Here is a 26,233-nt window from a genome sequence, read left to right on the forward strand (position 1 = left end):
AGGCACCCATACGCGACTCTCGTCAAGCGTAAGGTCTTCGCGCACTCGAAGTCGCGGAATTTGTGGGTGAGGGCGTCGGAAGCCGCAGGGCCACGCGAGAGGAAGAAGCGTTCTTGCCTGCGCCTGCAAACCAGAACTGGTTTGGGCGTTATGGATGAGCAGAGGTTGAGGTGGGGTAAACTGACATTCAGAAAGGTAGCCAAGTGAAAGTGTGGAGCAAAGAGAGTGGAGCAAGAGAGTGGAGCAAAGAGCGTGGAGCAAAGAGAGTGGAGCAAAGATGATAGAAGAGTGCGGGCAGGAAACGAGTCAAGAAAGGTGTGTGTGTGTGTGTGTGTGTGTGTGTGTGTGTGTGTGTGTGTGTGTGTGTGTGTGTGTGTGTGTGTGGCAGCGCATACGCAGTCGTGATACCAAATAGGGTTGTGTGGAAGAAGAAGAAGCAGAGCAGAACGATGGGAGGCGGGGTTTGTAGGCACTAGTTCCGGATCACGTGCGAGATGAACGACCGGGGCGACTGTGTGCTCACTGCCTTCACTTGTAATTTGAGATAGCGCGACGCATCTCAGAAGCTCCCTGCCTTCACTTGGAAGCCATGGCCCGAGCCTTTTTGCGTTTCCTTCGACTACTATATGACTCTTGTGCGATCCACGACCACTTGAGCAGCTCTACTCCAAGTCAACATCTGCCACCAGCCCCATTTCACATACCATGTCTGCAGACCAGCGCTGGACGAAAGATGAGCTCCGCCGCCATATCGACCAGCTCCACGGCCACGCCCAGATCCAGCTTACGGAGCGGAGTGACCAAAATACCCGCATTCGTGCCCTCGAGCTCGACAACCAGCGTCTCCGAGAGGCCTTGACCCAGCATGGCGTGACCCCACCGCAGCCCATCATCCCAGACACGTTCGGGTTCCCAACTCCCGTCACGACCGTCAACAACACGATCAACAATATCACATTCGCGGTCTCCGACCTAGGCACTTCAGGGAACAATGCAGCCTCATCCCAGACGACAAACACCGCCCAAGTTCAGCCCCAGTATGTTGAGCATAGTCCAAATGTTACCACACCTCTAGCAATGTCCCGCCAACCTCCCTCAGTGGCCTTGCCACAATGGCGCACTCCGTGCCGGCGCGAGCAACTCGAAGGCCGATGCCGTGAGCGCAACAACTGCGGCTTCGCGCACGACGACCAACGCGCGACGCAGGGCATGACACGCATCAATGCTCTCCCCAAGCACTCCTCCAAGACCTACAAGCAGAAGTAGCACAGTCTCTTTAAGATACGTGTACATCGACAGCTTGAGTCCTCCATTGCTGATCCTGGTGTAACACAGGCTCCTTTCGATAACATGGATCAGCATTGTGCTCAGGCGTTGTGGCGACGGAAGGCTTCTCTTTAAACATCATGGCATCGTGGATGGTAGTCCGGCAAAGGCATTGGCGTTAAAGCATGCGATCAACGCTTGAAAGACTTATCGTGGTTCGAGTTGCATTGCAGATAGGGGTTTGGGTCCCTCTTCGTTGGACGTTGGGATGACATTTGCGCTAATGATTTAAGCTCACATAGGCGAAGCTTACCGGTAGTTCTCATCACGGTTGCACGAGGAAATACACCTCCTTCTGTCACTTCTAAGGTGCTGTGTATTTGTGTGAAACTCCCCATGTCCTCTCAGACTCACTAAAGCTTTTCTTAAAGTAGATGCAAACACTTTCAAGTGTACTCTATCTCCAAGGGTATCGTTATCGTGGCCACTGCAGAGTCACACATCTCATCCCAGAGCAATCCCGTCTTCTTCATCCGCCTCATCATCGCCAAAATCACCAAAGTCCCCGTCGCCTGCTTCTGGGAGCTCGAACCGCATGAACTTCTCTCCCTTGCTCTCCGTTCCCCACTCGACCACTTGACCATCCTGCACCTCGCAGTCCTTCAACACCGTGCGGTCATCGCTCTTTCCGTCTCCACCCTCAATCTTGCATCTCCTGCCTAATATGCAATCCGTCAGCTGCACATTCTCACCGACCTCGGCGCCCTCCATCAGAAGACATCGCAGCAATCGCGCACCCTCGCCAATTTTGCAGTTTGCGCCTATGCATGATTCTTTGATGTTGGTCTTCTCGGCAACGATGACGTTCTCGGCGAGGAGACTGTTCTCGGCTTCTACGCGGCACTTGCGGGGGATCAGGTTCTTGTGAGCAACTTTGTACTGGTGGGAGAAGGGCGAAGCAGGGTTGCCGTTGGTCTCCTCGAGGGAAGGGAGCTTGGCGAGGCGGAGGGAGATGGTTAGGAGGAGATGAGCGGTATCGACACGTCGGATGAGCGGCGCGTCTGCAGTCGAGGGTTGGACGTATGATAGCATTGGCGGAACGTTGAGTTTCGGTTTTGAGATCGACTGAACGCCCTGGGCAATGCTGGAGTCGCGTACGCGCGATGCTAGGGTTTGGGAGGTATCGTGTGCTTGGCTCGGGCCGGCGTACGTGGAGCTGAACTTTGCGACGTCGATTTCCTCCTCAATAACCTGCGAGCCGTGGTCGCTGCCGGGTTCATCCTCTGGTTGAAGTATTGATCGCAGACCGAGCTTGTCTCCTAACCCGGTTTGCCAGCCAGACTTCGCCCACCAGCCTAGCACATCTTCTGCGACGCTCTCGAATTTTTCGTTCTTCTTGATCATCTCAATGACCCAGTAAGGGAAGAAGTAGATATGCGCGTCGCGGTGGGTGGTGAGCATCTTTATGCGGCCGTGCTTGCGGATGAGCGAATGCCGTATTGGCAAGGTTTTGTTCTCCTCTGTAATGTCGTTGAGAGTGTCGGTCGGCGCCGTGTACACCAGATTCGAAACATTGCGGCGCAACGAGTCGGCTGGTGGGGGTACAATGGGCGTCGAGAGCGGGGTGGTCGCGATGAAATCCGTCTCTTCGCCCTTCTTGCTGCCTTCGCCTTTGGTCTGGTACCATACACCCAAACCACCTCTCCGGCCGAGCTTTTCACCGCCGAGGCCCGTAGGCATCTTGCCGGTCGAAGTGAGACCGCCGGTTGCCGCGCCAAGTCCAGCCTCTTCCACCATCCACGCATCGGCCAGCGCTGTGCCGTCCAATTCGCAAACAATATCGCAAGGCAGCACAATAAAGTCACTCTTGATCGCATCCTGCACTTCTGGTAGTCTGAAGAGGTGGCCGGTTCCAGTCTCGTGGGTGAGGTCTTTGGGCGCAATAAGATCAGGCTTGGGCGCGGGGAGCGAGGTGAGGTGTGGGTCGCGCGACAGGGCAGCTTCTATGGCCTCCAATGATTCGGGAGGAGTAACGATGGTGATGTCTGCGTATTTGGCCCTCTGTTAGCTGGAGGCGGAGCTGGAGGGGCGTGGTCTTGCTACCTGTGACTCCCATGCGGTAGCACCATTCTAGCGGATACCACACCATAGGCCTGTTCGCAATGGGCAGCAGCGCTTTCGGGATGTCCTTTGGCGACGAGGTGAATGTAGTCAAGGAAGCGCCAGGGCCACACAGGATGATGGCCTGGAAGCCCGGCGAGGGCAGCGTCGCGTGTGGCATGGTGTTGAGCGCCGGCGCGGAGCGCGAAAGACTTGATCCGGACTGAGGGCACAGCCAGAGTCGGAGTGGACCGAGGGTTCTGGGCTCTACGGCTCTGTCGCAGATGTGCTTGCGCAATGTCGTCGGCGTGCGTGGTTCGCTGCGCCCCGCCAAAGTTTCGTTTGCATGTGCATGACTCTTCGGCCCGCCCTCGGTTCAAATGTTAGGCGCCATGATGGTTGCAGGGATGCGCTCATAGCTCCCAGCCACGCCATGGTCCGCCGAGGGACAACAACAACACCGCCTCTCCTGGCCTGCAGACTCGCTACCCCACACGCTCCTCCACGCTGCGCAGCCTAGATGGTGTGAAAGCATGTCCTTCTCCTACGACCGCTACGACCGCCGCCAGTCCAGCTCCTCCCGCCGCGGCACCTTCAGCTACTGGGTGCCCCTAGTCTTCACCGTCACCGTCGCGACCGCGGGCCTCGCCGCCTGGGTCTGGAGCGAGCGCCGCGACGATGAGGAATCCAACGACGACGACTTGAGCTATGGGGAGGAAGACTTCAGGAAGATGCCCGAGCCGCGCGACGGGGCTGCGCGCGAGGATGAGACCATCTACTCGCGCGTCCAGGGCGTGATGCGCCGGACGCCCAGCCCCCAGCAGCTGTTCGACACTGTGAGCAAGAGGACGGCCGCAGGCTTTGCTGCTGCGGGCGCTGCTGCTGGTGCTGCCCTCGCGAGCATTCGCGAGGAGGGCAAGGACGACTACCCCGACCACAGCAGGTGGTCCGAAGAGGCGACGCTGCGACGAAACGTTGAAGCGCAGAGTGAACAGAGCAAGACGGCCGTCGACACCAATGCGAAGAGCTTCGCTGCTTCTGTGCGAGGTGGACCCTCGAGCGGTGGCAGGAGGAAAACCGTGGCAATTGTCGTGTCTGCCGAGTCGCTCATGGACGATATCCACGAGGAACACGGCTCATATCGCTCTGAAAATGCTGTATGTTTAACAGGGACATGAGACAACGTCCGAGCTAATATGTGTAGACTATCCTGTCCCACCTCAACGACACCGACTTCAGCCGCACCAAGCTCTTCGTCCTCGTCTACACTCCGTCTCTCCGCTCTCGACCAAACTCACCAAACCGCGCCGCGTCCCTTGGCTCCTCTTACGATGCCATCTCCAACCCAGCGCGAACCCCGGGCGAAGGCGGCCCTGAAGGTCTCTCCGCTGTCGAGCCCCACCCCGAGGAACCCTACACTCCTGCTCTCTCGGCCCGCAGCTCTGATGACCACCTCTGGAACACTCTCCGCTCCCAAGCCCTGCGTCTCGTCGAGAACCCCGCCATGGTCATGCCCTTCACCACTCCCTCCGGTCACGTGCACATGCTCCGTCACATCGCACCCGATCTCGTCTATATCGTCGACGCACTAAGCGGCCCCAGTGGTAAGAACATCTCCGACATCGCCCGATGGGTCGGTCAGACCATTGTTGTCGTCGGCAGCGACGGCACTGGTCTTGGCGGCCTCGTCGACACCGATGACGAAAGCCATACCGGTAAGGGCAAGTCTGAGCATTCCGGCCATGGAAATCGTTGGTGGGAGAGCGCGGACATGGTCGGGCTAGGCAAGGGCGTCGAAGTTGTCGATGCGTCGAGGCTCACAGATGATTACGAAAGGAGGGTTGGCGGAAGGGAGTAAATGGTCTGCTTGTCGCTTGATGGTTCTGTTGGATGGTGTTTGCATGATAACCCGATCACGTAGTGTGAGTATGTTCTAGTGTTCCGTCTATCGACATGTATGTAACGAAATATGATTTCCAGCGAGGGATGCAACCTTTGTGCAGCGCCATAACGTTCATGTACAGGCGAGCGCCCACACACGAAAGGGACCGGATACCCTATTCCCAATCTGTTGCCGGAACGCGCGCGGGTGCATTTGTGCGTTCCCTGTGCTTGGAGGCATCGATCCTACTAGCACTATGATTCAGCATCATCTTGCACCAGCTGATCTCAAGCGTTTAGTGGTATCTTTGTTTTGATGTGTTCGCTTGACTCGTGCTTTCAAATAACCGTTTGAGCGTCTTAGGCGCCGAAGTGTACCGCTTGCGAAGTTGTGCATCGTACTTGCTAAACCCATCTCCTTGTGCTCTGCTCCACTCCGTTCTGTACAGGCCACTACGCCGGCCTACTGCGTCCACTTTGCTGCATCGTCAACACATGGTATGTTCTTAGTACCAGGTAATCTCAAACAACAAAGCACATAACAATAGCCTCCCCACTTGAAGACGACGTACTCATCATTCGAAGGCAAGAAATGACGAACGGGGCGACATGATCAGTCTTCTCTGCACATACTTCGGATAGACTTCAGCAGCCTTATAGTATCTTCTTTAACGCCTGATCACCCGAGCAGCTTGGATACGGTTCAAGCTTCTGTTGCAAGGAAAGATTATGAGGACTCATTCTAGGGAAATATCTGACACCCGCCCGGAGCTATTCGTAGGTCGCCAAATGTCTTGCGGACATTGCCTGTGAACCCCTTCCTCTCCGTGTCTTCATGCCAGATCTGGAGACATAGTTCTCGCCAATAAACGCTCGACCCAGATGTTTATACTCGTTTCCTTCCAGAACGATACATGTTGCTAGATTCCCATAAAGGCACTGCGTGAGTCCTTGATCAAGTGCACCAAATCAAGTCCCTGAAGCTAGGTAGGCTGGGTGCGGCTTGAAACGGTTGTTACCCATCGGTCCTGCTTATTTTCCGGAACAGACATCGTTGAAGACAAGGCAAGAGAAAATTACAGTCGAGCTCTAGTGCGATCACTTCTACGGAATCAAGACCACGAATGCGTAAAACACTGTCTCCCTTGGCTACATCAAGCCCGAACCCAGGCTAGCTGTGAATATCGCGAGACTCCCCCTGTACATTGCGACATGGACTTGGCCACTGTCTGCCATATACACACTGCTTGTGAGAAGACGGACACTCCACATGACGAAGAGATAGATTTGACGAGGGCAAGCAACTCAGTGCGACAGACGCGTACGCAGCAGTTTTTCCGCTGACAGGATACTGCGTTGCTTGTAGCCCAAGTTTGTGGTGTCAAATGGCCAGAGGACATTGTTCAGGTGGCGCGTGTGGACTAAGAGACTGTACCCCTATGCATGATGGTCAGGCGTAAGAGCACTACAGAGCGTAGACACAGCGTGGAGTGTGCAATGCTATTGCCAGACATCACAACGGCTCAAGCCTGGCCAATATAGTGAAGGTCTACCGGGTAGAGATTAGTCTGACTGAAGCGCAAGCAGCAGCAGCAGCCAGCAGTACACACGGTGGATACTAGAGTAATTACGTTCATCAAATCTGGGGCTGCTCTGTCCGTGGAGAGAAGCAGCGGCCCAGGCATCAAGTAAGCCGTGAGGTGTATAGATCGACTTCACACGTAGAGCACATGTAGATACCGCGACTACGTAAAGTACAGAAGCCCGACCATGCTAGTCAAATTTCGATGCGTTACGTTACCAGCGACACGATGTCACCAGTTGGGGGAAACTACTTAGGAATAGGAGGACGGTGCTTTAGCTAAGATTATAGCACGCAGGCTGACCATGTTCGGATTTCTGAATTCGGCACTGTCGAGGTCAGGGAACGTGCACGTAGAGGAGGTGTCTAGCGGTTTCTTGTATGGCTCAAACGCAGGAGGGTGGGTAATAGCACATGCCACAGGGTGCAGACAAACGGCATGAGTGGGAGATGGTGTGAGACACGCTGTTTGTCCGAAGCAGCCTTTGTTTCAGTGTTGCCTTAACGGAATCTACACGGGGGTTTCTAGATACACTGTACACGTATCGATGGCTGGGACTCCGCAGGGGATTGATTGAGCTACGTAGTCGAGTCACGGAAGATGACAGGGAAAGTCGTGCGACTGCTATTTAGCCATGGGAAGATATTGCGAAGTCACTGTTACTTACTACGAGTAGCTCTTGTACCGCAGATACACCACGTCATCACAACGTGCGAAGTGGCCCATCTAGTGGTGCATCTGTCTCTTCGTTTGCGCCGTTCACGCACTGTGACGCTACTTTAGATGGTATACTCCACGATTTTACTGCGGACGGTTTCCATACTCGTATTGTCCTCCATAGCTCCAATACGACACGCTTCAAGCAGTAGAAATAAATCTGACTAATCGGCTAGAGGATGTACACAGGGAAGTCGTACCTGGACATACACAAGACGTTAGGGATCACGATATTTCTACAGATGAAACGCATGCTCTCTCACAGCGCGCATATAGCAGAACAGATAGTTCCGAAGTTGTGTCTCGTGCTACAGGTATATTATTTCTGACTGCGTGTTGCTAATGCAGCTTTGGTGCTCGATCCTCGTGAAGGTGCTTCTTCCCCAATCGAATGTTTATCCCGAGGAATGCAAGGGCATTCGTCATATCTGCAGACGTAAAGTGTTGATCGTCATCGTAACGTAGGCGAAGTGACTATATGTATGGCGATCTCGGTAAGACGGCATATTTCACGTCGCCGATTGAGTAGCTCTCATATCTCTCCAGTATTCGTGTCACCTGGTGCTCCCGCATTTGCTTCCATTGCCGCATTGTGAGGCGATAGTTTGGCTTCTGCTAGATGATCCACGGAGACCTCCAAAGGGACCCGCTATGTGAAGGGCAGTGACGATGCCAGTATTGAGTCCGGTGGCACGTTGTGTATGTAGCTCTGTGGGGAACCCCGCTCTTGCAGTATACCTACTGGTAAATGGTAGCTTCGTGTGAATCTACGAGCGTCGAAGACAGGCATCGCGTCACAGTCGTGACTACTCGGCGTCAGTGTCTCGAACGCCGAACCGACCTACATGCATAAATGCTCAATTTGAAATGAGACAGGGAATGATTTAGAGATTTACGGCCTGTTGTAGCACTGAATCGGGATATAGGAAGTCATCTAATCGACGAGCACAGCATTGCACCAAGAAACGCTCCAAACCCAGGCCGAGAGATCTCCTTTGGTTCATCTGGCTGTAGTGCAACGAGAGTCGACTGGATTGCCGTGTTGGCTGTTAGTGCTACTCCGGATTCCTCGAGTGTGGTTAGACGCTCTAAACACGAGACTAAGGAAGCCATCCTGGGGAAAGATCAACGAGGATCGTCGATAGCCTGTGGGCCAGCATGGTCCTCCGTTTCTCCAGATTGTGCAAGCCAAGCGACATCGATCTGCAAGTGAGAGATTGCGAGGCTCTGCATATCTCCACGACGGTGCGGAAGGTAGATCGAGCGGTCGGTGAAGTCTGCCGTCAGTCGTCATTGCCCAGGGAAGCTGTATGCACGCGGGCATTTCGTGACTGATCGGGCCGAGGGTGAAAATATACTGTAATTACGCGGTCGGTCCAAGTTGGAGCAGCCACTCATGAAACTGTTGGCCCAGAAAGGGTTTCTTGGAAGACGCGAGCTGTGACTTTCGGTGAAGCTTAACTCCTTGCCACGTTACGAGGCACCGACTCAGGAGGCTTCACTGGGCTGAGCATGATGTCAGCCCCAGCTTCGGCGTAAATTTGTCCGGGATGTTCGCTGTTGATGATGTTTGTCGACTATTTGGTAGGGGTCTGGGGAATATCAGAACGCGGGGTCGGGAATTAGTAGCGTCGTGTAGCGGCTCTGAAGTCTGATACGGAGGCAGCTCGAAGGGTGACCATCGGGTGATAGGGCGCCGGAAGGGATAGCGATGCCTGCACAGTCTGTGGGCGATGCGTTGGGGACGCCGGGGGTGGATAGGGTCGTGACTGCCACAGCTGAGGGAGTCACGACGCTTGAACCTCTGTCAGGCGAAGGGATCGGCAAAGGGAGCCCCAAGGCGAGTGGACGTGGTTGCAGAATCTGCGAAGAAACTCGCGCTCACCTGAGCCGGAGTGTGGAACTTGTGGAGTAGCCGTGCCCCTGCGTCATCAGGCTCATCAGCGCTGTGGGCCAATATTGACGCTGATGGGGCGATAGGGACTGTTTCAAATCCGAGGGTTGGTCAGCGGGACCTTACAGAGGACAGTCGAAAACCCAAAGGCTGTGGAGCAATCCCGGATTCTTCCGAAGCACGTGTCATCGGATGAGAAGCATTCTCTGCGAGCTAGGGCATATCTCGGACAATGGCGCGCTGGGTAGCAGCAGCAGCAGCAGCAGCAGCAAATAAAATTTTCGCAGCGTCTTAGCTTGCCCTGACCAGGAACTTGGGGCAGCGCGAGACCGAGTGATGATGGCAAGCCTCGCGGCCAGTCGCCCCAGCATACGCTCGCAGCTTGCCTCGAGGTGGCACAGAGGATTCAGCCTTCATAAGGCGCATCGGAGCGTGCTCCCGCAGTGCTCAGACCCACTGTTGGAGATCTCTGCTCCAGGGGTCGCCCCGCTGTCTGGCAACGTCGCAGCGACATGGGGGCTTTGCATGAGGCTGCGGACTTCGCCTCCTCTCACCGAGTGCTCGCTCCAGCTGCAGCGTAATCTAGGTGGCAGCCGGTGTAAGGGGGCCATGTAGGTGTTGAAGCACCGGGACACTTTCTCACCGACTCATGTGTGGTTTCCGGGTCGGGCTGGCGCATCCCTGAAGCTGGAGTGCGGGCCGAGAGGCAGCCGCAGCGGAGGGGCCTCCAGATGCTCGACGCCATGATGCGCCAACACGGTGATGCAGTTCCTGTCTTCACCCGGTGCCTCGCAGCGCTGGCTGTGGCTGCACTGCGCGCACTAGAAGCAGAGGCGTCGCTGTCCGATGGTTGCTTTTCCCGCGTCCCGGACCCCCACATTCCCCAGGCCCAGGCAGTGCTGGGAGGGGAGGGGTGGTGGGCGAGTGATTGGCTTGGAGTTGCACTGTGGTTATCACATCACGGAGGATCCGGGGGCAGCATGAGCGCCTCCGTGTTACTGAGCGGGCGCCGCCGCGCGTGCCGGCTTACGAGCGTGCAGTATCACGTACGGGGCAGGCGGTGGGAGCAAGGCGGTTGCGGGCGCGACATGGCACACGCAGGCGTGAGCACTGGGCAGCCGTGCCGAATGATGGAGGAAGGAGCGCCGCGTGCCAGCCTACAGCTTAGCTGGGAGCATCTTATCTGGCAGGTCGTGCCTCGCCGATTGTTCACCGTCGGTACACCGCTGCTCTCCAGACAAGAAACAGAAGACTTTGCTGGGTCCCACCTCTCAGGAAATTTCTTCAACAAGTCGCCAGCGCAACGCACCGCCCTAGCAGCACCGCACTCAGCGCAGACGTGCGTCGGAAGCGCCAGCAGCAGTTGCGCGCCACGCAGCCTCCCTCTCCCCCTCCAGGCGCACCCTCGCAGACACGGACAGGTGGCTCGACTGCCCTCTCTCCCGCGCCCTGCTGTGCGTCGCCTGCAACCACGACCCGGACGCACGCCATCTGCCCGCCTGCAGCAGACATCATTGCCCGACCGGGGTCCCGCTCACTAGGCCGAATTCTCTTCATCCGCACTACACCCTAGCAGCACCTCCCTTAGCGTCTGAAAAGCCACAGTCCTCCGAAAGAGACCGAATTGTGGAGAGCGCCAAGACCCCACGTATCTCCCACGCGCTCCTGCTGGCTCCAAAGTTACTTAAGTTTCCTCCTACCCCAACTTCCGCACCTACGTGCCTCCGCCGATCACATGCAACCCTCCGCCCAGCAGATAGGTTCCTACAACCTATCCAGTGTCCTCAACCACGAACCGACACACCAACAGAACAGCTCCCCCCAGACCACTCCCCAGACCACTGCCGACGCTCCCATGGCGACGGCTACCGTGAGCCTGATGGCGCCGCTACTTCAGAACGCCCAGCAGGACGAGCAGCGGCCCTCTGGAGACCTCCCGCGCCCCTACAAGTGCCCTCTCTGCGAGAAGGCCTTCCACCGCCTGGAGCACCAGACTCGCCACATCCGCACGCACACCGGAGAGAAACCCCACGCCTGTACTTTTCCTGGATGCTCCAAGCGCTTCAGCCGCTCCGACGAACTCACCAGGCACTCGCGCATCCACAACAACCCCAACTCGCGCAGAGGCAACAAGCAGCATGCTGCCGCTGCCGCTGCCGTCGCCGCCGGCATGATCGAGCCCAACACCATGGCTCACATGATGCCGCCGCCGCCATCGAACAAGGTCATCTCACGCTCCGCACCCAGTTCGAACATTGGATCTCCCAATGTCTCTCCCCCGCACTCCTTTTCCAACTACTCGCCTAACGTGTCTTCGGACCTTGCCTCGTATCGGAGCGGGAGCAACAGCAGCAGTCCCAACGGCCTGGCCCGCAACATCGATCTCCTCGCCGACGCTGCCTCGAGGTTGGAGCAAAGACATGGGCACCATTACTCTTACGCCAGTCGCCACGTCACCAGTCACGGCTATCATCCTTACCAGAACAACCATCGGCTCCCGGGATTGGCGCAGTATGCGTACTCTTCTCAGCCCATGTCGCGGTCGCATTCACATGAAGATGACGACCCTTATGCGCACCGAATGACAAAGAAATCGCGGCCTGGTTCTCCCCTCTCCACCGCACCTCCCTCACCCACATTCTCGCATGACTCATGCTCACCTACACCGGATCATACCCCGCTTGCAACGCCCGCCCATTCCCCGCGGTTACGACCGCACGGTTTCAACGATGTGCAGCTCCCGCATCTCCGCCATTTGAGTCTCCACCATGTGCCAGCACTCGCGCCGATGGAGCCCTCCACCCACACCGAGGCACCCTATGTCCCTGCTCAAAACTCGGGTGGTCTTCGCATAGGCGACATTATTTCAAAACCGGAAGGTGCCCAGCGAAAACTACCTATACCGCAAATTCCGAAAGTAGCCGTGCAGGATCTTCTCAACGCCCCAAGCGGACTTTCCTCCGGCAACTCGTCTACGACAGCGTCCGTGGCCGGCAACGACCTCTCGGACCGCTTCTAGTATGCCACGCGGCACTGCACTGCACGGAGTTTTGGCAGCATTGTTTGGGTTTCCTCCTTGAGCCTGCAAGCGTTTGGATTATGTTGGGGATAGAAAGGTTTCGGATTACGGTGCCGTAATGCCCAATGGCTACGAGCTCATGATTTTTGGTTGCAAATTCTCCCATAGACTTTCTTATCGTCGGACCGATCATACCCGCGGACCTATCTACCGCAGTTCTGTATCACCACTTCTTGCGTTGCTACTTTTCTTTCAACCACCTGGGTAGCTGCTTATTGGCAGCACACACATACTAGCTCAGCGCGTAATAAGAATCTCCGCCTAAAATTTACCCTTACTTTACCATTACGAAATGGAAAACAGTGACGTGCTTTCGATGCCAAGTGAGGTCACAACAGGGTCGCACGCAAGGAATACCGACGCAGCGGGTGAAATGCGGGACTCGCAGCGAATCTTCTTCCGCTTCTAGCTCGCGGATTCCCCCGTCCGTCGAGCACAATGTCATCCGAGCACGAAACACGACTCCGCACTGCCCATTGTTCCCCAACCCGAGACGCAGCAAGGGGTGGGCGGTGAAGGCCTCCCGCGCTACACAACATTCCAGCCCTTTGCGCAACCACACTTGTCTCTCAGCCGGTCAGACGACGATCACCCCAGCTGCACTCTCCGCAATTGCAAGCCCGGTTTTTTTTCTCACGGCACTGGTGCAGGTACAAGTGTCATCACCCCGAAGCAGCCAGGTATCGCGGTCGCCGCGGGTACCCTCAAATCACCTGCCGAGTTCGGCACAGTACACCCCTGACTGATTGTGCACCATATCGACCTGCCTCACTCCGCCAAAGGCTCGGCACTGGTCGGGAGTTGGTGGAGGCTGTGGGTCCTCTTCTGGTGCGGCGCAGGCCAAAACGCGACGCCGCACCCTAAAAGGGCCCGATAAGTGGTACGCCGTCTGGGAAAGGTGAATGCACCCCAGACCCGACGCTCCGCATTCATGCGTGGTCATGATCGCCCCTGCGGCTCTGTTTCGCAGGCTTCACACCTTGTGCACCGCCCTCTGTACTCGAGATGAGAGACGGGAAGGTTTCCGGAGCCACAGCGCTACCGCAGGCAGCGCGCGGTGCGGGACTGGCGTCCTATGCGGTCGATGCTAGATAGATCGCCCTATAGACGGGCGGAAAAACCAAGATACGAAAGAGTCATGGCTGACCTTCCCCACGAAAACATCCCCGAATCCCACATGCTATTCTTATCGAGGGGGTTACGTCGCAAGCATTGTTACGCTGACGTCCGCAGCCAATGTCAGCACGCAACGACTATGTAACATGTCATATCTCAGCTCAGCCCACCACACAACCACCGACGTCTTGTGTGTTGGGGTCTTCCAGCACGCAACCAGCCCCGCCCGGTTGACGATAGTGGCGCTGTGAGCGCTTAAGCACCCAAAAAGCCCTGGACGCTAGCAGAGGATGAGCGCCTATCGATGGCGACATGTCTCATTTCCCGTTCGCAACACTTTTTCCGCCTGCTCCTCGACGCGACGCAATAGTCTAGCAAACGATATCTCTGGGGCCACAGGCTACCTTCCCAAGCCTTATCGCAAGCGCAATAATGCCCCTGTAGGCAATCATATCTAGCGGGCCTGATATGCTTCTAGCCTGGCTCAGCCAGTTCTGGCGGCTTGACGCGGTTCTAGCCTGACAGAACAAGGAAATCTTAGCCCGCCATGTGTGAGTGTGGGGTCTCCGCAGTGGCCAGAAATTCAGCATACCCCACTATCAACAGGCCGTTTCCCGATAGCCGCGCAGCATCTATCGTGCCGCCATCAATGCTGCCATCGAGCGTCTGATAGGAATATGTCATGGCCGAGATGAAACCGGCGCTTGTCGTTGCCAGTTGCAGTAACCAGGTAATGATTACAATTTGCTGGATGTAGACGACTCAGTCGCTCACTGTCATGCCTCTCCAACAGCCCTCTCCGTCACATGCTGTTGACGCCAGCGCCAATAGGGCAACTCCCGCGGTGCGTATTACGCAACAAGCCTCAAACAAACCGTCGTCAGCGGTCTGGAGAGCGGATAGGAGCTCTAGGGCCGCGTTTCCGCGCCCTCGCTCGTCAACAACGCAACGACAATCCCACCGAAGATCTCGGACCGGCTGCTGCTTCTCGTTCGTCGCGGGCGCGCCGCCATCTAGCACGCTCACGCAGAGCCAGGCTACGTCGCATAGTCTCTGATTCTTCCAAGGTTTCGAGATTCACATACGTGCATATGCACGCAGCACCTACGCTCGATCGCATTCCAGTGCAGCATCGAGTCCTACTGGTCAATAATTACCAAACGGCGCCCTACCAGGTCTCTGGTACTCGCTTCGTTACGCGCGTCGATCTGTCGCTTGCGCAACGGTTAATATCGCGTTCATCTAGAAGGTACTTTGGTACTTTGAAGTACGTGTACGCATGGTCAGCACGCTGCAGCGCTTCATCTACGATACATTGAGAGTGAGGCACGGCAAGTTCCACGACCTACATGCCGCGGATTTTTCATCGGAGGATCTCCTCTGGTGCTATTACATGCGCGTCTGAAATGTTATATCGCACCATCGATCCGATGTTGTTGAGACCTCTGAACGTCATTGTTCACGATAGTGTCCCTTTTCCCTGATTGACCACTTGTTCTCTCGCCAGCATCACGTCACTCTGGGGTCCCTAGTGTCCGTTTTCCCGTGGGAGTGCCGCAATGCCTCGGCCAGCTAAAACGTGCACGAACGTACTCGTCCGGCTGTTCAACATTCACAGTCCGTGGATGTGGCTTGACGGCGGGTGTGTTTCCTCTTCAATGTTGGTCATGAGACGGCTCGAAACAATACCAACGCTAAGATGATACGCCTCTTTGCTCAGACACAAAGAGCTGTGTAAAAGGGTAAAAAAAAAAAAAAAGTGGGCATATAGCCGCGGTTGTTCACGAGTAGCAGCTGCCGTCCGCATTGAGGCTTAATGGTCACTCACCTAAGTAGACATGACCCACACTGTGCAGATAAGCCCACAAAAAAGAAAATGACAAAAACATACAACAGCGGGGATTCTCGCGCCCTCACGGATCGCAATACTAATCCGCCGGTATCCTGCTTGAGTACCGCTGAGCGGACGGGAAGCGCTATGTTCAGGATCCAATGGTCGTATGTGAAGGATAGCATCAATTACAATATACATGACGCTTGTGAAACGTCTGCAAGTCAAACTAGCACATGCTTTGCGGAGTCGCCCTCCAAAGTTGTGTCCTGCATGTGCATATCTGTTGTTCGAGTATCCAGGTATTCCGCTTGCACGTGACCCAACTGCCCTCCACAGAGCATGGTCTCCACCCGTTGAATCACTTCACCATCACGTTATAGTGTCTTGCTCGAGGTCCAGCAGGACATATCGAGCAGGATCCTACAGCTTCCCTGCGACGTTCCAGAACATCCAGGCCGTATTCCATCGCTGCGCCGCAAAACCCCCTCCAGCAAATAACCCACCTCACCGTCTTTCCGTACATCCATCAATCGTACATATACACCGGGGCCCACTCAAGACATGCACCTCAATCAAGCACGCCGATCCGTGCATCCTCCCATGCACGCCGTCCCCAGCTCGTATATCGCACAGCACTCTGTTTAGCCTCAGTGGACCGCAACGAGCAAAGTATCATGTACCCCAATCTCAAGTGCACATGCGTGTGCCAGCGAACTGACACCGCGCCCACGTTGGATAGACGAGACCATTGACGCACGTCAGACGCGCCGCTGCAGCGTGCGTCGGCGTCCGTCCCTGAATCGCAACGTTTCTTGTTGAGCTCCGTCCTGCGCGTGAAATTGTCCGTGGCGTCACCGCGACGTGCCAGTGAGGTGAGGTACTTTGTTGACGAGTACCTGCCAGGTCGCTTTTTCACATGCCAGCCCGTCCGGTCCGTCACCTAGCCTATCATTCTCCATCGTGGGGGACGTTGCGATAGGGCGTCGCCGCCGCATTAATCGCGACCACAAGTGAATACCAGTAATCAAATCCGTGAATCCTGCCCCGTTCTCAACACAACACCGTACATCCCCGAAAGCGTAGTTCTTGCGTGCCGGGCCCAGCCTATCGATAGCGCAACTCTCAGTGCATGCCGGCCCAGTGCGCAGGAATGGAAGGGGCACACCATCCGCGTCTCTCGCTCCTTGTCGCAGTCCGTATTGAAGCGATCCGAGCCGTGCTGGTCGCTTCGCTGCGAGCGTTCTAGAGCGTCGGCGCCGCGTGCACCGAGGGACGAGGGACGCGGTACCATTGCTGCGAAAACTCGCGGGCGGAGTACTTCCGCCGAGGTACCTCGCCTACGGTCCCTGACGCGGTTCGGACGTCCCGAAACCCCAGCGGCCCCAGTGCCCCGTAGGATTCTGCTCGCTGCTCGGTACGATGGGCGCGAGGGACGATCAGGGCCAGAATGTGGAGTAGACGTACCGGTACGAGATTGGGAAATGCACCCGGGTGGGTACTGTGAGGAGAGATTCGTCGGAACTTCTGCGCTGAGGTCGCGCGTCGATAGTGAGACGGAGAAGTACGAGTAGGTGCAGGCACGTACGAAGGGGGCAATGAGCAATAGCCATTGCCCCAAGAAACACGAAATTACGTTCCCTCAACAAGTCCAGTCTGGTCACCTGCGTCCGAAACGGCCTTCCTTCACATGCTTCCTCGTTGTACACTCGTATGACCCATCAACGGCTATCCAAAAGTCGCTCCACACATACATACATGTCCATACGGCCCGAATACTCACATGCTCCCCTATTGCCCTTACCCGTCCCGAGCACCTCACCGTTCGCATCTCGCTCCCGCCATCCCGCACTTTCCAAACCTTCCTCATTCCCTCCCCTCCCCGTCCCTCCCCTCCATCGGTCTCGCCCGCCTCGCTTCTACCCGCACCGATGGACGTCCTTGTCCGTCCCCGCAACACCGTGCCGGCGCATCTGCACTCCCGTTTCCTCCTCAATCTACAGCACGACGAATCGCACAGAAGAGCACTACACCTCCCTCCCCGCGCCGTTCTGTTGAGCGCAGACCTAGGTTCGGAAGAGCGCGCAACGACCGTCTCATGTGACGGGCCTAACTCTGCGTGCTGTAGACCCACGTGACCGTGCGTTGTGGACTTGTTCGGTCGGTGCTGTAGGGGAGACGCGGGGAGACGGGACGAGCGCAGCGAGGGGCACGCCAGTGTCTGGCTGGGTGAATGCACACAGGACGAACGGGGGCGGCTGAGGTGTCGGTCCAGCGACGATCGGCCTGCTCACATGCGCGGTGCGCTTTGTCTGCTCGCGACTCTCCAAGACGTCTCGTCTTAGCAGAGGACATATACCTCGTTCGTCTCTTGTGACACGACGGCTTGGGATTATCAGAGCGTCATATTACCTCTTCTCCCACAGGCACGAAACCTGCGCTCGAGGTACGAAACGCCGCCGCATATTGTCACGTCCAGGAACAGTGGACGCATGATACAGGCCCCCCCACGACGCAGCCACATCACATCACGGCCAGGGCAAAGCGATGTTGATCGTAAGAGTTGGGAAGCTGGTCAGGCATTGCATAATAATCAAATCTTGTGACTTCGCCAGCATCTTGGGGGCACATGTTGCGAAGTCACCGCGTACGCATACCGCCCACTGACAATCCAACACCTCTTTTGAATCGCATCGCGATCGCGGTCAAACTCAGCGATGACATGCCATCGCGTTCTTCTTCGATTCCCGATGGCCTTCGAGGGCCGCAAATTTGACTTTGCGACGCTTTCGTGCCCTACACCAGTCCCCGGAAGCCACTCACGGTCCACGTGCCCTGTCGAGCAAGCCTTGCCCTCTACACCGACTCCCTGCCGTACCCCACAATCTGCTTCCTTGTTGACATAGCGTCATAGGATAGCATAGCGCGCGTCGCGAGGTGGTCAACATCATTCCTTTTCGCCCAGACCTTGTCCAGTCCTTCGCAATTCCGCTTCTGGGCGACCCTAGACATGCTTTTCAGCCATCAATAAACATTACCCCACGCTCTCTGTCATATACGTCCGCGTGCCATCGTCGTCGCAACCAGGTAAGAAATAGAAATATGTGCGCAAGCGAGCGAGATCTACGCAAGCGGACCACGAGGCCTCACTACCGCGACTGCCGGCAGAAGCGGTCACCTGCTCCCGCTGTATTCACCCTATCTCTACCAGGACCGGGGTCGGGACTCTCCAGGTTTTGTCGAAGCGATAGGGCATACGAAGCCAGCTGTAAACTTGGGAGAAGTGCCGATGTAGCAGCGTTGCGTGGCCTTGTCTTCGTATTCGGACATCATGAGCATGATGCGTGGGGTATCTGCTTCTGTGTAATACGATACGTAAGGTGTCCTCAAGTCGCAACTCGCGTAGCCTTAGCTGCAGCGCTGATACACTACGGTGAAGGAGTGCGGTGAGGAGATACGTTCACTCCTTTTCGCATATCCGCTGTATGCGGTGAGCTCCATTCCCTGTTCGCTTCTTCCCCGCTTAGCGACGGCACAAAAGGCAACTGCTCTTTTCAGACACGCAGCACCAATCTCCGCCAGTGGTGGCTACAGGAAAGGCATAGGTATGTCGGCCCGAGAGACAAAGTTTGTCGAACCCGATCTCATTGTCATGTTGTGTTCCATCTCTGTGACTAGGCGTTTGGACCATGCGTTCCTCTATTCTGCCAAAGGTCTATTGTTTCTGTGTTCGGAAGATTGACGCGCAAATATTTTTCCGTCCAATAGGATTAAGATGCCTCAGTGTTCCTTTTTTGCCAGACCGCCCCTGAAGCAAATTGTGGCTTTTTGCCAACCCCCACGCGATCTTGGATTCCAACTCGGCCCCGGATCCTCAGCCACAGATGCGGGGCACTCCAAAAAAGGATTCATTTCAGCCGGTGAGAAACCATGTCCCGACACGCTGGATCCCGGCGTCTCCCCGCGTCTCCCCGATCCATGCGACAGCTGCCTGTGCTTACGCAGACGTGGGTTACAATGTCGGGATCAGGATCCATCTTCGGACGGGCCCCAGGTTTTCGGCCCCGTACTGCAGGCGCCGCGCCTTCTAGAATCATGGAGATGCTGGGCGTAGGATCTTTCTCACCATGCCATGAAGCACTCATCTCGCATTTGCCACCGGAAGAATGTCAATGATGACTTCCAGTCCAATACTGATACATCGCTTCCACGAGGATCATTATCAGAAGGAGCCGAACCGGTGGTTGAGCATTCCGTGGCCTAGGCACTGCTCATTAGGGCCATTGGGCTTAGTTGTGGACAAGGAGATTGCATCTGCCGCGCTGCTGAGGTGAGAGACACCTGATTCGACGTTGTCAAGGCGCTGCGCTGGGATGCGAGATCTCCGCAGTTGGGTGGCTGCCAACCCCACACGGCAGAATAGATGGAACCTTAGGAACGGGTCTTGGGGCGGTCCGCCTTGATACAACCCTCAGGGATGTTATATTCCCATGCTCGTGGTCAGACATGATAACACCCTGGTGGTGTGAGAGCAGGTGAGCTCAGAAGCCTATTTTGAGGTGCTGATAAGCACCGTTGAGGCGTAGATACTCGACAGCAAAGACGCTGATGCGGAGATTGGGGTAATCAATGTGTAGCAGGCGGCAGTGTGCGTTCGGAGACCGTGTATGCGCAGACCATTCAAGATGTCGGCGGTCGTGTCACCCTGTTGTGTTCCTCTGCAAGACTTGCAACCGTAGGTCCGTCATCTGAAGATGCTGCAAGCGCAGTCGCACCAGATATTGCAGGGTCGCCGTCCGCTAGGGTGGGTGCTTCACTTATCAAAAGTCCTTCGGCAGCGACCTCGTCATCCTCCATCCAGTCGTAAAGTTCATCCGAATCGGGCCCTTCCCCCCCTTCGTCTATCTCCGCGAAGCGTCGCTTGGGTGGTCTCGCTTCCGAAGACAGGACGGATGCAGCAATATCGACTGCAGCTATGTTGATGTCCCGAAGGCCTGTCTGTAACAGGTCAGCGGGTGATCGCCACACGAGAACTATATGCGTTGCTAATATTGTAGGCTCTGCGGGCTGTAGATTAACTCACCTTCTCAACAGCAAACGGAACCACCGTGCCGACACCACCATCGTCGGCCAGACCTACACCATTTGCTTTCAAGACGCCTGCGAACCGGGTTTTCTGCAGTTTCGCGGCATCTGCCTTGGTCCACTTCCCTTGCCCCGGCACCCAATCCCTGAACAACACCAAACGGGTGGATACGCCGTTCTCCCACTCTGCGCCTGATATTGCAGGAACCAAAAGAGCCCTTGAACCGGCACGGATGCGGGTGATGGTCTGAGACGTGAGGAGCAGTGCGATGTCGTGCATAGCAGCCAATTTAGTGAGCGTTGAGATCAGCTCGTTCATTACTGCAAATTTGCGACCCGCAGCCCAGCGCGCCTGGTCACTTCGGTTCTTGGCCGCGCGGTCGTCAGCATTGCGGGGATATGCGTTGTCGAACAGGGTTGATATTGAGTCGATAACGATGAGACTTGTGTTTGGCGGTGGAAACGAAGAGGGCGGATGCATGAATAGAGCCAGCAAATGCGCGAGCTTTGGGATTGCGTAGTGATAAAAGTGGCTTCGCATCTCATCTGGAGACATTCTGGACGTGCCAGGTACCTTCGGCGGCGCTGTCGATGCCTGCAGTACCGGGTCGCCGTCTGCAAGCAGGACATTTGTGAAGCGCTGAGGCACCAAGGGAGCACAGGCAGCATCTGCATGCAATTAGCCTTGGTCACTCCACGCAGGTTGCGCCGTGCAAGTCTGATTGCACTGAGTACTGACCAAGCCAGACCACCTTCTGCCCTTCACGTAATGCGCTCACTGCTGCCTGAATGCTTCCGTCCATCAGTATCTGCGGCTCAATACGGGCAAAGTGCAAGGTGTGGAATTACCCAAAGGCCGTCTTGCCCACGCCGGGCGGGCCGAAGATCTCGGTGACCTTCCCGCGCACGTATCCGCCTGCAACGGCTCGGCCTGGCAGTCCATGGGGAGCGAGGTATTTGTCGAGCTGTGGAAGCCCGGTACAGACAGTGCGGGAGCCTCGGGCGTGCAGCGTCTCGAGGGCCTGGGAGGCTGATACGGTAGGTAGTCGATCTGCAGTAGCATTAGATTGAGTAACCAATTGACCCGTTCTCTATTTGCACGTACGAGACGACTGTGGCGCCGAAGACGATAGCATGGCTACATCGCGGTTGGCCATGGTGGGGGAGGGCATTGCATGTGCGGGAGAACTCGGAGTGATCAGGCGGGCCTCGTGATTTGGCGCGTATACCGCGAGCGCGATGTGTCGCGCGACACGTGCTGTGCACTCATTGCAACTAAATTGTAGTGTTGTTGAAGCATCGTGAAGCTGAGCGCCGCTGGTTTCAACCCATGACGCTGCCCAGTAACACGGCGGCAGGCGCATGACTCGTAACACGGCAAGCCTCTCCGCAACGAAGGCATTACGTGAAGTGATGCTACCGCTCAAGTGCCAACAACGTACTGGCCTGTTTCTGTCATTTCTGGACACATGAACACTGGAAGAGCTAGATCTGCCATCGACCTGAGCATACACTTGGTTCGACTCCGCTTCCGCTCTAAGACCCCGAGTCACCGAGTGGCCGTTACCGGCTGTAGGATTTCCACTCGACATGCTGCAATGGTCTCACGCCCTTCTACGATAACAAGTTAGCCACCGATTCCGCGAAGACCTATGTCCAGACTTGCAGTCGAAGTCAGCAGCGTACACAACTCAGTCGTGCATAAGAAGTTTCCATGAGCACGCAAGAACTTTCACATCCGCACCAATGGCCAGCCCGAACGCCCTCGATTTCCTACTGAGCTCAATAGAGAAGACATGGCACGACGTTGGCGTCCGAGCAACCCCCCTTGCCCTTTTGACCACCTCGCTCGCTCTTCTCCTCCCTATCATATCTCTCTATCTCCTTGCTCTTTCCCAGCGCGAACAGCCTACCCCACCTCCTGCTGGCTGCCGTAAACTCAACAAAAGCGGCACCTCCAATCTATCCGACCAATTCGCCAAAAAATACGACCATGGCGGCGAGCCTTCCGCATCGAACGCCTGGAAAGTCAAAGCGTTGATGGTCTACCCATTGAAGAGCTGTGGAGGCGTGGAGCTCGAAAAAGCCGAAGTCGGACACACGGGCTTGAAGTATGATCGTCAGTTCACGTTTGCACAGCAAGTGACATCGCTCCCTACTTTGGAAGGCAAAGTCAAAAGTGAATGGACGTTCATCACGCTGAGACAATTCCCACGTCTCGCAAAGGTAGAGGTCGAGATGTGGGTTCCAGATCCCAAGGCACCCGGATACCACAAGGACGGCGAATGGGTGAAGAGCGACGGCTGCATCGTGGCACGGTTTCCATTCAGCCCTGATACGGAATTCAGCGTCGCTGGTATTAAGAACTATGGCAAGATTCTGGCTGCCAAGTTAGGAGGCAGATCGGAGCCCATGGTAGAGTTCCGGATACCTTTCGATCCGAAGAAGGACATAATCGCAGCCAGGGGATACCGGAAAGAGCCGGTGAAGATCTTCGATGATGTACCTGTAGCGTTGAATGTGGGCTGCGACCTATCTGACGAGATCGTGGACCAACTGAAGTATACCCTCGGTGTGTCGAATCCATTGACCATCTTCCGAATCGATCCGGATAGTCCCAGGCTAGTCTTACAAAACGCGCCGAAGAAGGAAGACGTGGGTTTCCAGACAGCAATTGGGATGCAAGATGCTGTATGTATACCTCTCCTTTCCTTCATTGCACTTCACTGTACTTCGAAAGTCTAATCTAAAGCTCTGAATAGCATCCTGTCCAAATCCAAAACCTCGCTTCCATCCACGACGTCTCCTCGAGAGTGCCTTCTCGCTTCCGCCCCCTCAACGCTCTACGCTACCGCCCTAACATCATCTTCACTGGCCCACCTGCGTTCGAAGAAGACGAGTGGAAGAAAGTAAGTGACCGTATCAGTCTCACGACAGGATGCCTTATCTGTTCCCACTAATCCGGTTCAGGCTCGCTTCGGCTCTCTCACACTGGACATCTCCTGCCGCACCACTCGTTGCAAGCTTCCAAACGTCGACCCATTGACCGGAATTGCAGACCGAAACGAGCCAGGTACTACCATGCGCAAGTACAGGGTTGTTGACAAGGGAAGCAAGGCGGCGTGCTTAGGCATGCAGGTCACACCGCTGGACGAAGGTATCCTTATCGTGGGTGATGAAATCAAAGTACTGGCGACGGGTGAGCACTACTTTATTGAGTAGTGTGTAAGATCAGGATCTCCGTTGTGGATAACATATGAAAATGGGTGTCTCGATCCCCGGTCACGCATGTAGTGAGACAGTCATAGGATATCTTATCTTTCCTCTAAAACTGCTCAGAGCTATGGCGTATATCAAGAAATCTGCTCGAAAGAAATCCGCAGATACCGCCATATACAACAATGATTCAAACCACAACTACGATTCACTCACGCATCGCTACTCCAGTGCTCGTCACCAGCGCCTCACAAGGATCTGTTGACCACTTATGATTGTCGCATTGCCGAGCTTGATGAAGCACATCTCGTTGCTATGAATACTCGTCCGGATGATGTCTTGAAACTCGAATGCTAGCACTGGGTCCGCAATTCTCGAGCATCTATCACTGAATAGGTCAGCGTTTCTAGTGAACGCTGGACGCAAAGCCTCGGGCACATCGGCGTGGGCAAGCCTCTCTTGCGAACGGGCGACAAGCTAGAGCCGTCATTGAAAACGTAGCTTGTCTTCTTGTAGCCAGGATACTACAAAGTAGATTTTCCAGAGCAAGCATCTTTGGGATCATTGCTTCGGATCCTATTATCACAGCAAGGAACGTGGAGAGTGTGCAGGGCGTAATAGGCCGTAAACAAGTCGAGGTAGGATGCAGTCCAGTGTTGCATGATACAGTGTCGCTTGAATATCCACTTGCAGTATCACATACTATTTATATAAAGGCTATGAGCGTGAGTTCAAGGTTAAACAGCGCAAAAATGTGTAGCAAGCACGAGCCGGAACCTCAGAGCAACTCAAGCCCCAACCACTTTCTAAAATTATCAATGACTAGTATTATATAATCTCTACTTGTGACTCTTTGTCTACAAACTTCACGTTAGAATACACGGACAAGTTTGAAAAGACTGTAGACCGCAAGTCTACAGTGTGTATCGTGCCCTCAAGAGGGATTTAAACTAGTCATCTATATTCGGAACTAAGAGAAGGGAATATGAATTTACTGTTCATACGTATTGTTGTGTACTCGTCAGCTTTTACTTGAAGGCTTCACTTATGGGCTTTAGTCCAAGAACTTCAAAAGTATCGTAAACATCTAGAAAGCAGATCTTGTACGACGAGATCTTTTGGGAGCAGCATGTAAACTCATTGTTGTTGTTCAAGAGAGCATATTCACATTATGGGCGTCTGAGCTCTCGCGGGAACGTAGACATATCGACATGGTATCAGGCTGTAGTTCTAAACACTCCTTGAAGCCTGAGTCACCGTGCCATGACGAGGGGCCGAGATGTCCGATTACGCATGAGCAAGTAACATGAAACCAGTAGTACTTTCAGATTACAAGAAACAACGTCTCATTTTCTCTCAGGGTTCTAGCCCGTCGCTCCAATATCATCCACCGCAACCTGAACCGCCCACTTAATATTCTCCTGCAACCACCCACACCCACCACAGACCTCATAAGCCACCGACTTCGTATCCCTCAGTTCCCTATGCCAGAAATACAAGACCCGTTCCAACTGCCCCTACAAGGAACATATTAAACACATGTACCTCCAGCCTCTCTCCTCCCTCCCTCCGAACCAACACGAGACAGTCACTCGCCCCATTGCACAACAAACACACCACCACAACGCCCGCAGCCTGCTTCTGGCCCTGCAACAGCAGCGTGAGGATTGCGAGGCCGCAGGTCACATTGCGGCCTGCGAGACCCGGGTAAAAAGTTGCGGTGTCGGGGGTCGCGTTGGGGACGGCAAAGAGGGTGCGTGCGGCTGCGGGGGTTAGCCCAGGTTGGGAGAGCTGGAAAAGGTACAAACGGACTGTGCAGGGGCCAGAGAACGCCGACGGTGCCGGAGTACAGGAGGAGGGCGGAGATGAGGTAGCTCGCAGCGGTGAGGACCGTGAGAAGCATGATTGTATGTAGTGTTGGAATGGTGTGAGCATGTGGCGGATGTATGTTGATCTGACTTTTATGTTCAAAGCTGCGAAATGGTCTGCCTTGAGTTCGGATCCGAGACGTATGTCTATCCCTGGTAGTGACTTTCTTAGTCCGCCCTCATCATCAGCCAAGAAGGCGTAAGATGGAGGGGTTCACACCAAGAGGGGAAACCGAACATGAAAGTAAATGTACAGGATTGAGAATACAGACATGGCCGGGCTATGGTTCGGTAAGAATAAAGAGCAGGACATATCGTGCTGCAGCCTGAGTCCAGTGGTGGAGTGCAGCAAGAAAACACCGCCACAGCGAAGTCGACGCGAGAGACGCAGGGCTCGCTATAGCGCTGGGGCAAAGGTCTGAGTATCATGGTTTGCCCCAAAGGTATGCAATACATAGGCTGGTTTATTCAAGCATTTGACTTGCTCTTGCAGGAGCACAGAACCTCTGTGTCATGTCGACCCAACAACTCCCACGCAACCAATGAAAGAACACACTGTTGATGGGTAATCTCTTGTATCCATTGTTCAACCGCACA

General features: G+C 55.3%; 11 protein-coding genes across 11 annotated transcripts; 8 read left to right on the forward strand and 3 right to left on the reverse strand.

Moving 5' to 3' along the window:
- The first annotated feature begins 317 nt into the window (after positions 1-317).
- Positions 318-1,616, forward strand: CC84DRAFT_1166085 (uncharacterized protein). Its single transcript, XM_018178869.1, has one exon. The coding sequence runs from the start codon at positions 706-708 to the stop codon at positions 1,264-1,266; it is 561 nt and encodes a 186-aa protein (XP_018034303.1). The 5' UTR covers positions 318-705; the 3' UTR covers positions 1,267-1,616.
- On the reverse strand, positions 1,585-3,703 carry CC84DRAFT_1166086 (eukaryotic translation initiation factor-like protein subunit eIF2B-gamma). Its single transcript, XM_018178870.1, has 2 exons — positions 3,370-3,703; positions 1,585-3,311 (listed from the first exon to the last, which is right to left on the reverse strand). The coding sequence occupies exons 1-2, from the start codon at positions 3,545-3,547 to the stop codon at positions 1,771-1,773; spliced, it is 1,719 nt and encodes a 572-aa protein (XP_018034304.1). The 5' UTR covers positions 3,548-3,703; the 3' UTR covers positions 1,585-1,770.
- CC84DRAFT_1166087 (uncharacterized protein) lies at positions 3,524-5,360 on the forward strand. Its single transcript, XM_018178871.1, has 2 exons — positions 3,524-4,523; positions 4,571-5,360. The coding sequence occupies exons 1-2, from the start codon at positions 3,900-3,902 to the stop codon at positions 5,222-5,224; spliced, it is 1,278 nt and encodes a 425-aa protein (XP_018034305.1). The 5' UTR covers positions 3,524-3,899; the 3' UTR covers positions 5,225-5,360.
- A 5,670-nt stretch (positions 5,361-11,030) lies between these two features.
- CC84DRAFT_1166091 (carbon catabolite repressor CreA) lies at positions 11,031-12,805 on the forward strand. The gene has a single exon (XM_018178872.1). It carries the CDS (start codon positions 11,177-11,179, stop codon positions 12,458-12,460), a length of 1,284 nt encoding a protein of 427 aa, XP_018034306.1. The 5' UTR covers positions 11,031-11,176; the 3' UTR covers positions 12,461-12,805.
- Positions 12,806-14,334: 1,529 nt separating this feature from the next.
- On the forward strand, positions 14,335-15,102 carry CC84DRAFT_875699 (uncharacterized protein). The gene has a single exon (XM_018187749.1). It carries the CDS (start codon positions 14,443-14,445, stop codon positions 14,953-14,955), a length of 513 nt encoding a protein of 170 aa, XP_018034307.1. The 5' UTR covers positions 14,335-14,442; the 3' UTR covers positions 14,956-15,102.
- A 452-nt stretch (positions 15,103-15,554) lies between these two features.
- Positions 15,555-16,446, forward strand: CC84DRAFT_875637 (uncharacterized protein). The gene has a single exon (XM_018187748.1). The coding sequence runs from the start codon at positions 15,667-15,669 to the stop codon at positions 16,186-16,188; it is 522 nt and encodes a 173-aa protein (XP_018034308.1). The 5' UTR covers positions 15,555-15,666; the 3' UTR covers positions 16,189-16,446.
- Positions 16,447-16,913: 467 nt separating this feature from the next.
- On the forward strand, positions 16,914-17,964 carry CC84DRAFT_875744 (uncharacterized protein). The gene has a single exon (XM_018187750.1). It carries the CDS (start codon positions 17,066-17,068, stop codon positions 17,603-17,605), a length of 540 nt encoding a protein of 179 aa, XP_018034309.1. The 5' UTR covers positions 16,914-17,065; the 3' UTR covers positions 17,606-17,964.
- Positions 17,965-18,471: 507 nt separating this feature from the next.
- CC84DRAFT_875761 (uncharacterized protein) lies at positions 18,472-19,303 on the forward strand. The gene is made up of 2 exons (XM_018187751.1): positions 18,472-18,842; positions 18,907-19,303. The coding sequence occupies exons 1-2, from the start codon at positions 18,570-18,572 to the stop codon at positions 19,207-19,209; spliced, it is 576 nt and encodes a 191-aa protein (XP_018034310.1). The 5' UTR covers positions 18,472-18,569; the 3' UTR covers positions 19,210-19,303.
- Positions 19,304-20,506: 1,203 nt separating this feature from the next.
- Positions 20,507-21,846, reverse strand: CC84DRAFT_1166093 (P-loop containing nucleoside triphosphate hydrolase protein; the record flags this gene model as incomplete). The annotated part of the gene is made up of 4 exons (XM_018178873.1): positions 21,658-21,846; positions 21,402-21,603; positions 21,292-21,344; positions 20,507-21,221 (listed from the first exon to the last, which is right to left on the reverse strand). Coding segments are annotated over exons 1-4 (982 nt in total), but the record flags the coding sequence as incomplete, so codon positions are not given.
- Positions 21,847-21,973: 127 nt separating this feature from the next.
- CC84DRAFT_1197504 (uncharacterized protein) lies at positions 21,974-23,967 on the forward strand. The gene is made up of 3 exons (XM_018181525.1): positions 21,974-23,243; positions 23,315-23,461; positions 23,523-23,967. Exons 1-3 carry the CDS (start codon positions 22,299-22,301, stop codon positions 23,772-23,774), a joined length of 1,344 nt encoding a protein of 447 aa, XP_018034312.1. The 5' UTR covers positions 21,974-22,298; the 3' UTR covers positions 23,775-23,967.
- Positions 23,968-25,113: 1,146 nt separating this feature from the next.
- Positions 25,114-25,758, reverse strand: CC84DRAFT_1166095 (uncharacterized protein). Its single transcript, XM_018178874.1, has 2 exons — positions 25,581-25,758; positions 25,114-25,531 (listed from the first exon to the last, which is right to left on the reverse strand). The coding sequence occupies exons 1-2, from the start codon at positions 25,669-25,671 to the stop codon at positions 25,251-25,253; spliced, it is 372 nt and encodes a 123-aa protein (XP_018034313.1). The 5' UTR covers positions 25,672-25,758; the 3' UTR covers positions 25,114-25,250.
- Between the last annotated feature and the right edge of the window lie 475 nt (positions 25,759-26,233).

This window comes from Paraphaeosphaeria sporulosa (genome assembly GCF_001642045.1).
Source record: "Paraphaeosphaeria sporulosa strain AP3s5-JAC2a unplaced genomic scaffold CC84scaffold_7, whole genome shotgun sequence".
NCBI classification, from domain to species: domain Eukaryota; kingdom Fungi; phylum Ascomycota; class Dothideomycetes; order Pleosporales; family Didymosphaeriaceae; genus Paraphaeosphaeria; species Paraphaeosphaeria sporulosa.

Excerpts from the sequence above, each read along its gene's own strand:
- CC84DRAFT_1166086 (XM_018178870.1), bottom strand. The coding sequence starts at position 3,547 with ATGCCACACGCGACGCTGCCCTCGCCGGGCTTCCAGGCCATCATCCTG. Across the intron at positions 3,312-3,369 it reads CTACCGCATGGGAGTCACAG|ACATCACCATCGTTACTCCT; the intron begins GTAGCAAGACCA and ends CCAAATACGCAG.
- CC84DRAFT_1166091 (XM_018178872.1), top strand. The coding sequence starts at position 11,177 with ATGCAACCCTCCGCCCAGCAGATAGGTTCCTACAACCTATCCAGTGTC.
- CC84DRAFT_1166087 (XM_018178871.1), top strand. The coding sequence starts at position 3,900 with ATGTCCTTCTCCTACGACCGCTACGACCGCCGCCAGTCCAGCTCCTCC. Across the intron at positions 4,524-4,570 it reads CATATCGCTCTGAAAATGCT|ACTATCCTGTCCCACCTCAA; the intron begins GTATGTTTAACA and ends TAATATGTGTAG.
- CC84DRAFT_875637 (XM_018187748.1), top strand. The coding sequence starts at position 15,667 with ATGACGCTTGTGAAACGTCTGCAAGTCAAACTAGCACATGCTTTGCGG.
- CC84DRAFT_1166085 (XM_018178869.1), top strand. The coding sequence starts at position 706 with ATGTCTGCAGACCAGCGCTGGACGAAAGATGAGCTCCGCCGCCATATC.
- CC84DRAFT_875761 (XM_018187751.1), top strand. The coding sequence starts at position 18,570 with ATGTGCGCAAGCGAGCGAGATCTACGCAAGCGGACCACGAGGCCTCAC. Across the intron at positions 18,843-18,906 it reads GCTTCTGTGTAATACGATAC|GAGTGCGGTGAGGAGATACG; the intron begins GTAAGGTGTCCT and ends ACTACGGTGAAG.
- CC84DRAFT_1197504 (XM_018181525.1), top strand. The coding sequence starts at position 22,299 with ATGGCCAGCCCGAACGCCCTCGATTTCCTACTGAGCTCAATAGAGAAG. Across the intron at positions 23,244-23,314 it reads CAATTGGGATGCAAGATGCT|CATCCTGTCCAAATCCAAAA; the intron begins GTATGTATACCT and ends AGCTCTGAATAG. Across the intron at positions 23,462-23,522 it reads AAGAAGACGAGTGGAAGAAA|GCTCGCTTCGGCTCTCTCAC; the intron begins GTAAGTGACCGT and ends AATCCGGTTCAG.
- CC84DRAFT_875699 (XM_018187749.1), top strand. The coding sequence starts at position 14,443 with ATGCTGTTGACGCCAGCGCCAATAGGGCAACTCCCGCGGTGCGTATTA.
- CC84DRAFT_875744 (XM_018187750.1), top strand. The coding sequence starts at position 17,066 with ATGAGCAATAGCCATTGCCCCAAGAAACACGAAATTACGTTCCCTCAA.
- CC84DRAFT_1166095 (XM_018178874.1), bottom strand. The coding sequence starts at position 25,671 with ATGCTTCTCACGGTCCTCACCGCTGCGAGCTACCTCATCTCCGCCCTC. Across the intron at positions 25,532-25,580 it reads CGTTCTCTGGCCCCTGCACA|CCGCACGCACCCTCTTTGCC; the intron begins GTCCGTTTGTAC and ends TAACCCCCGCAG.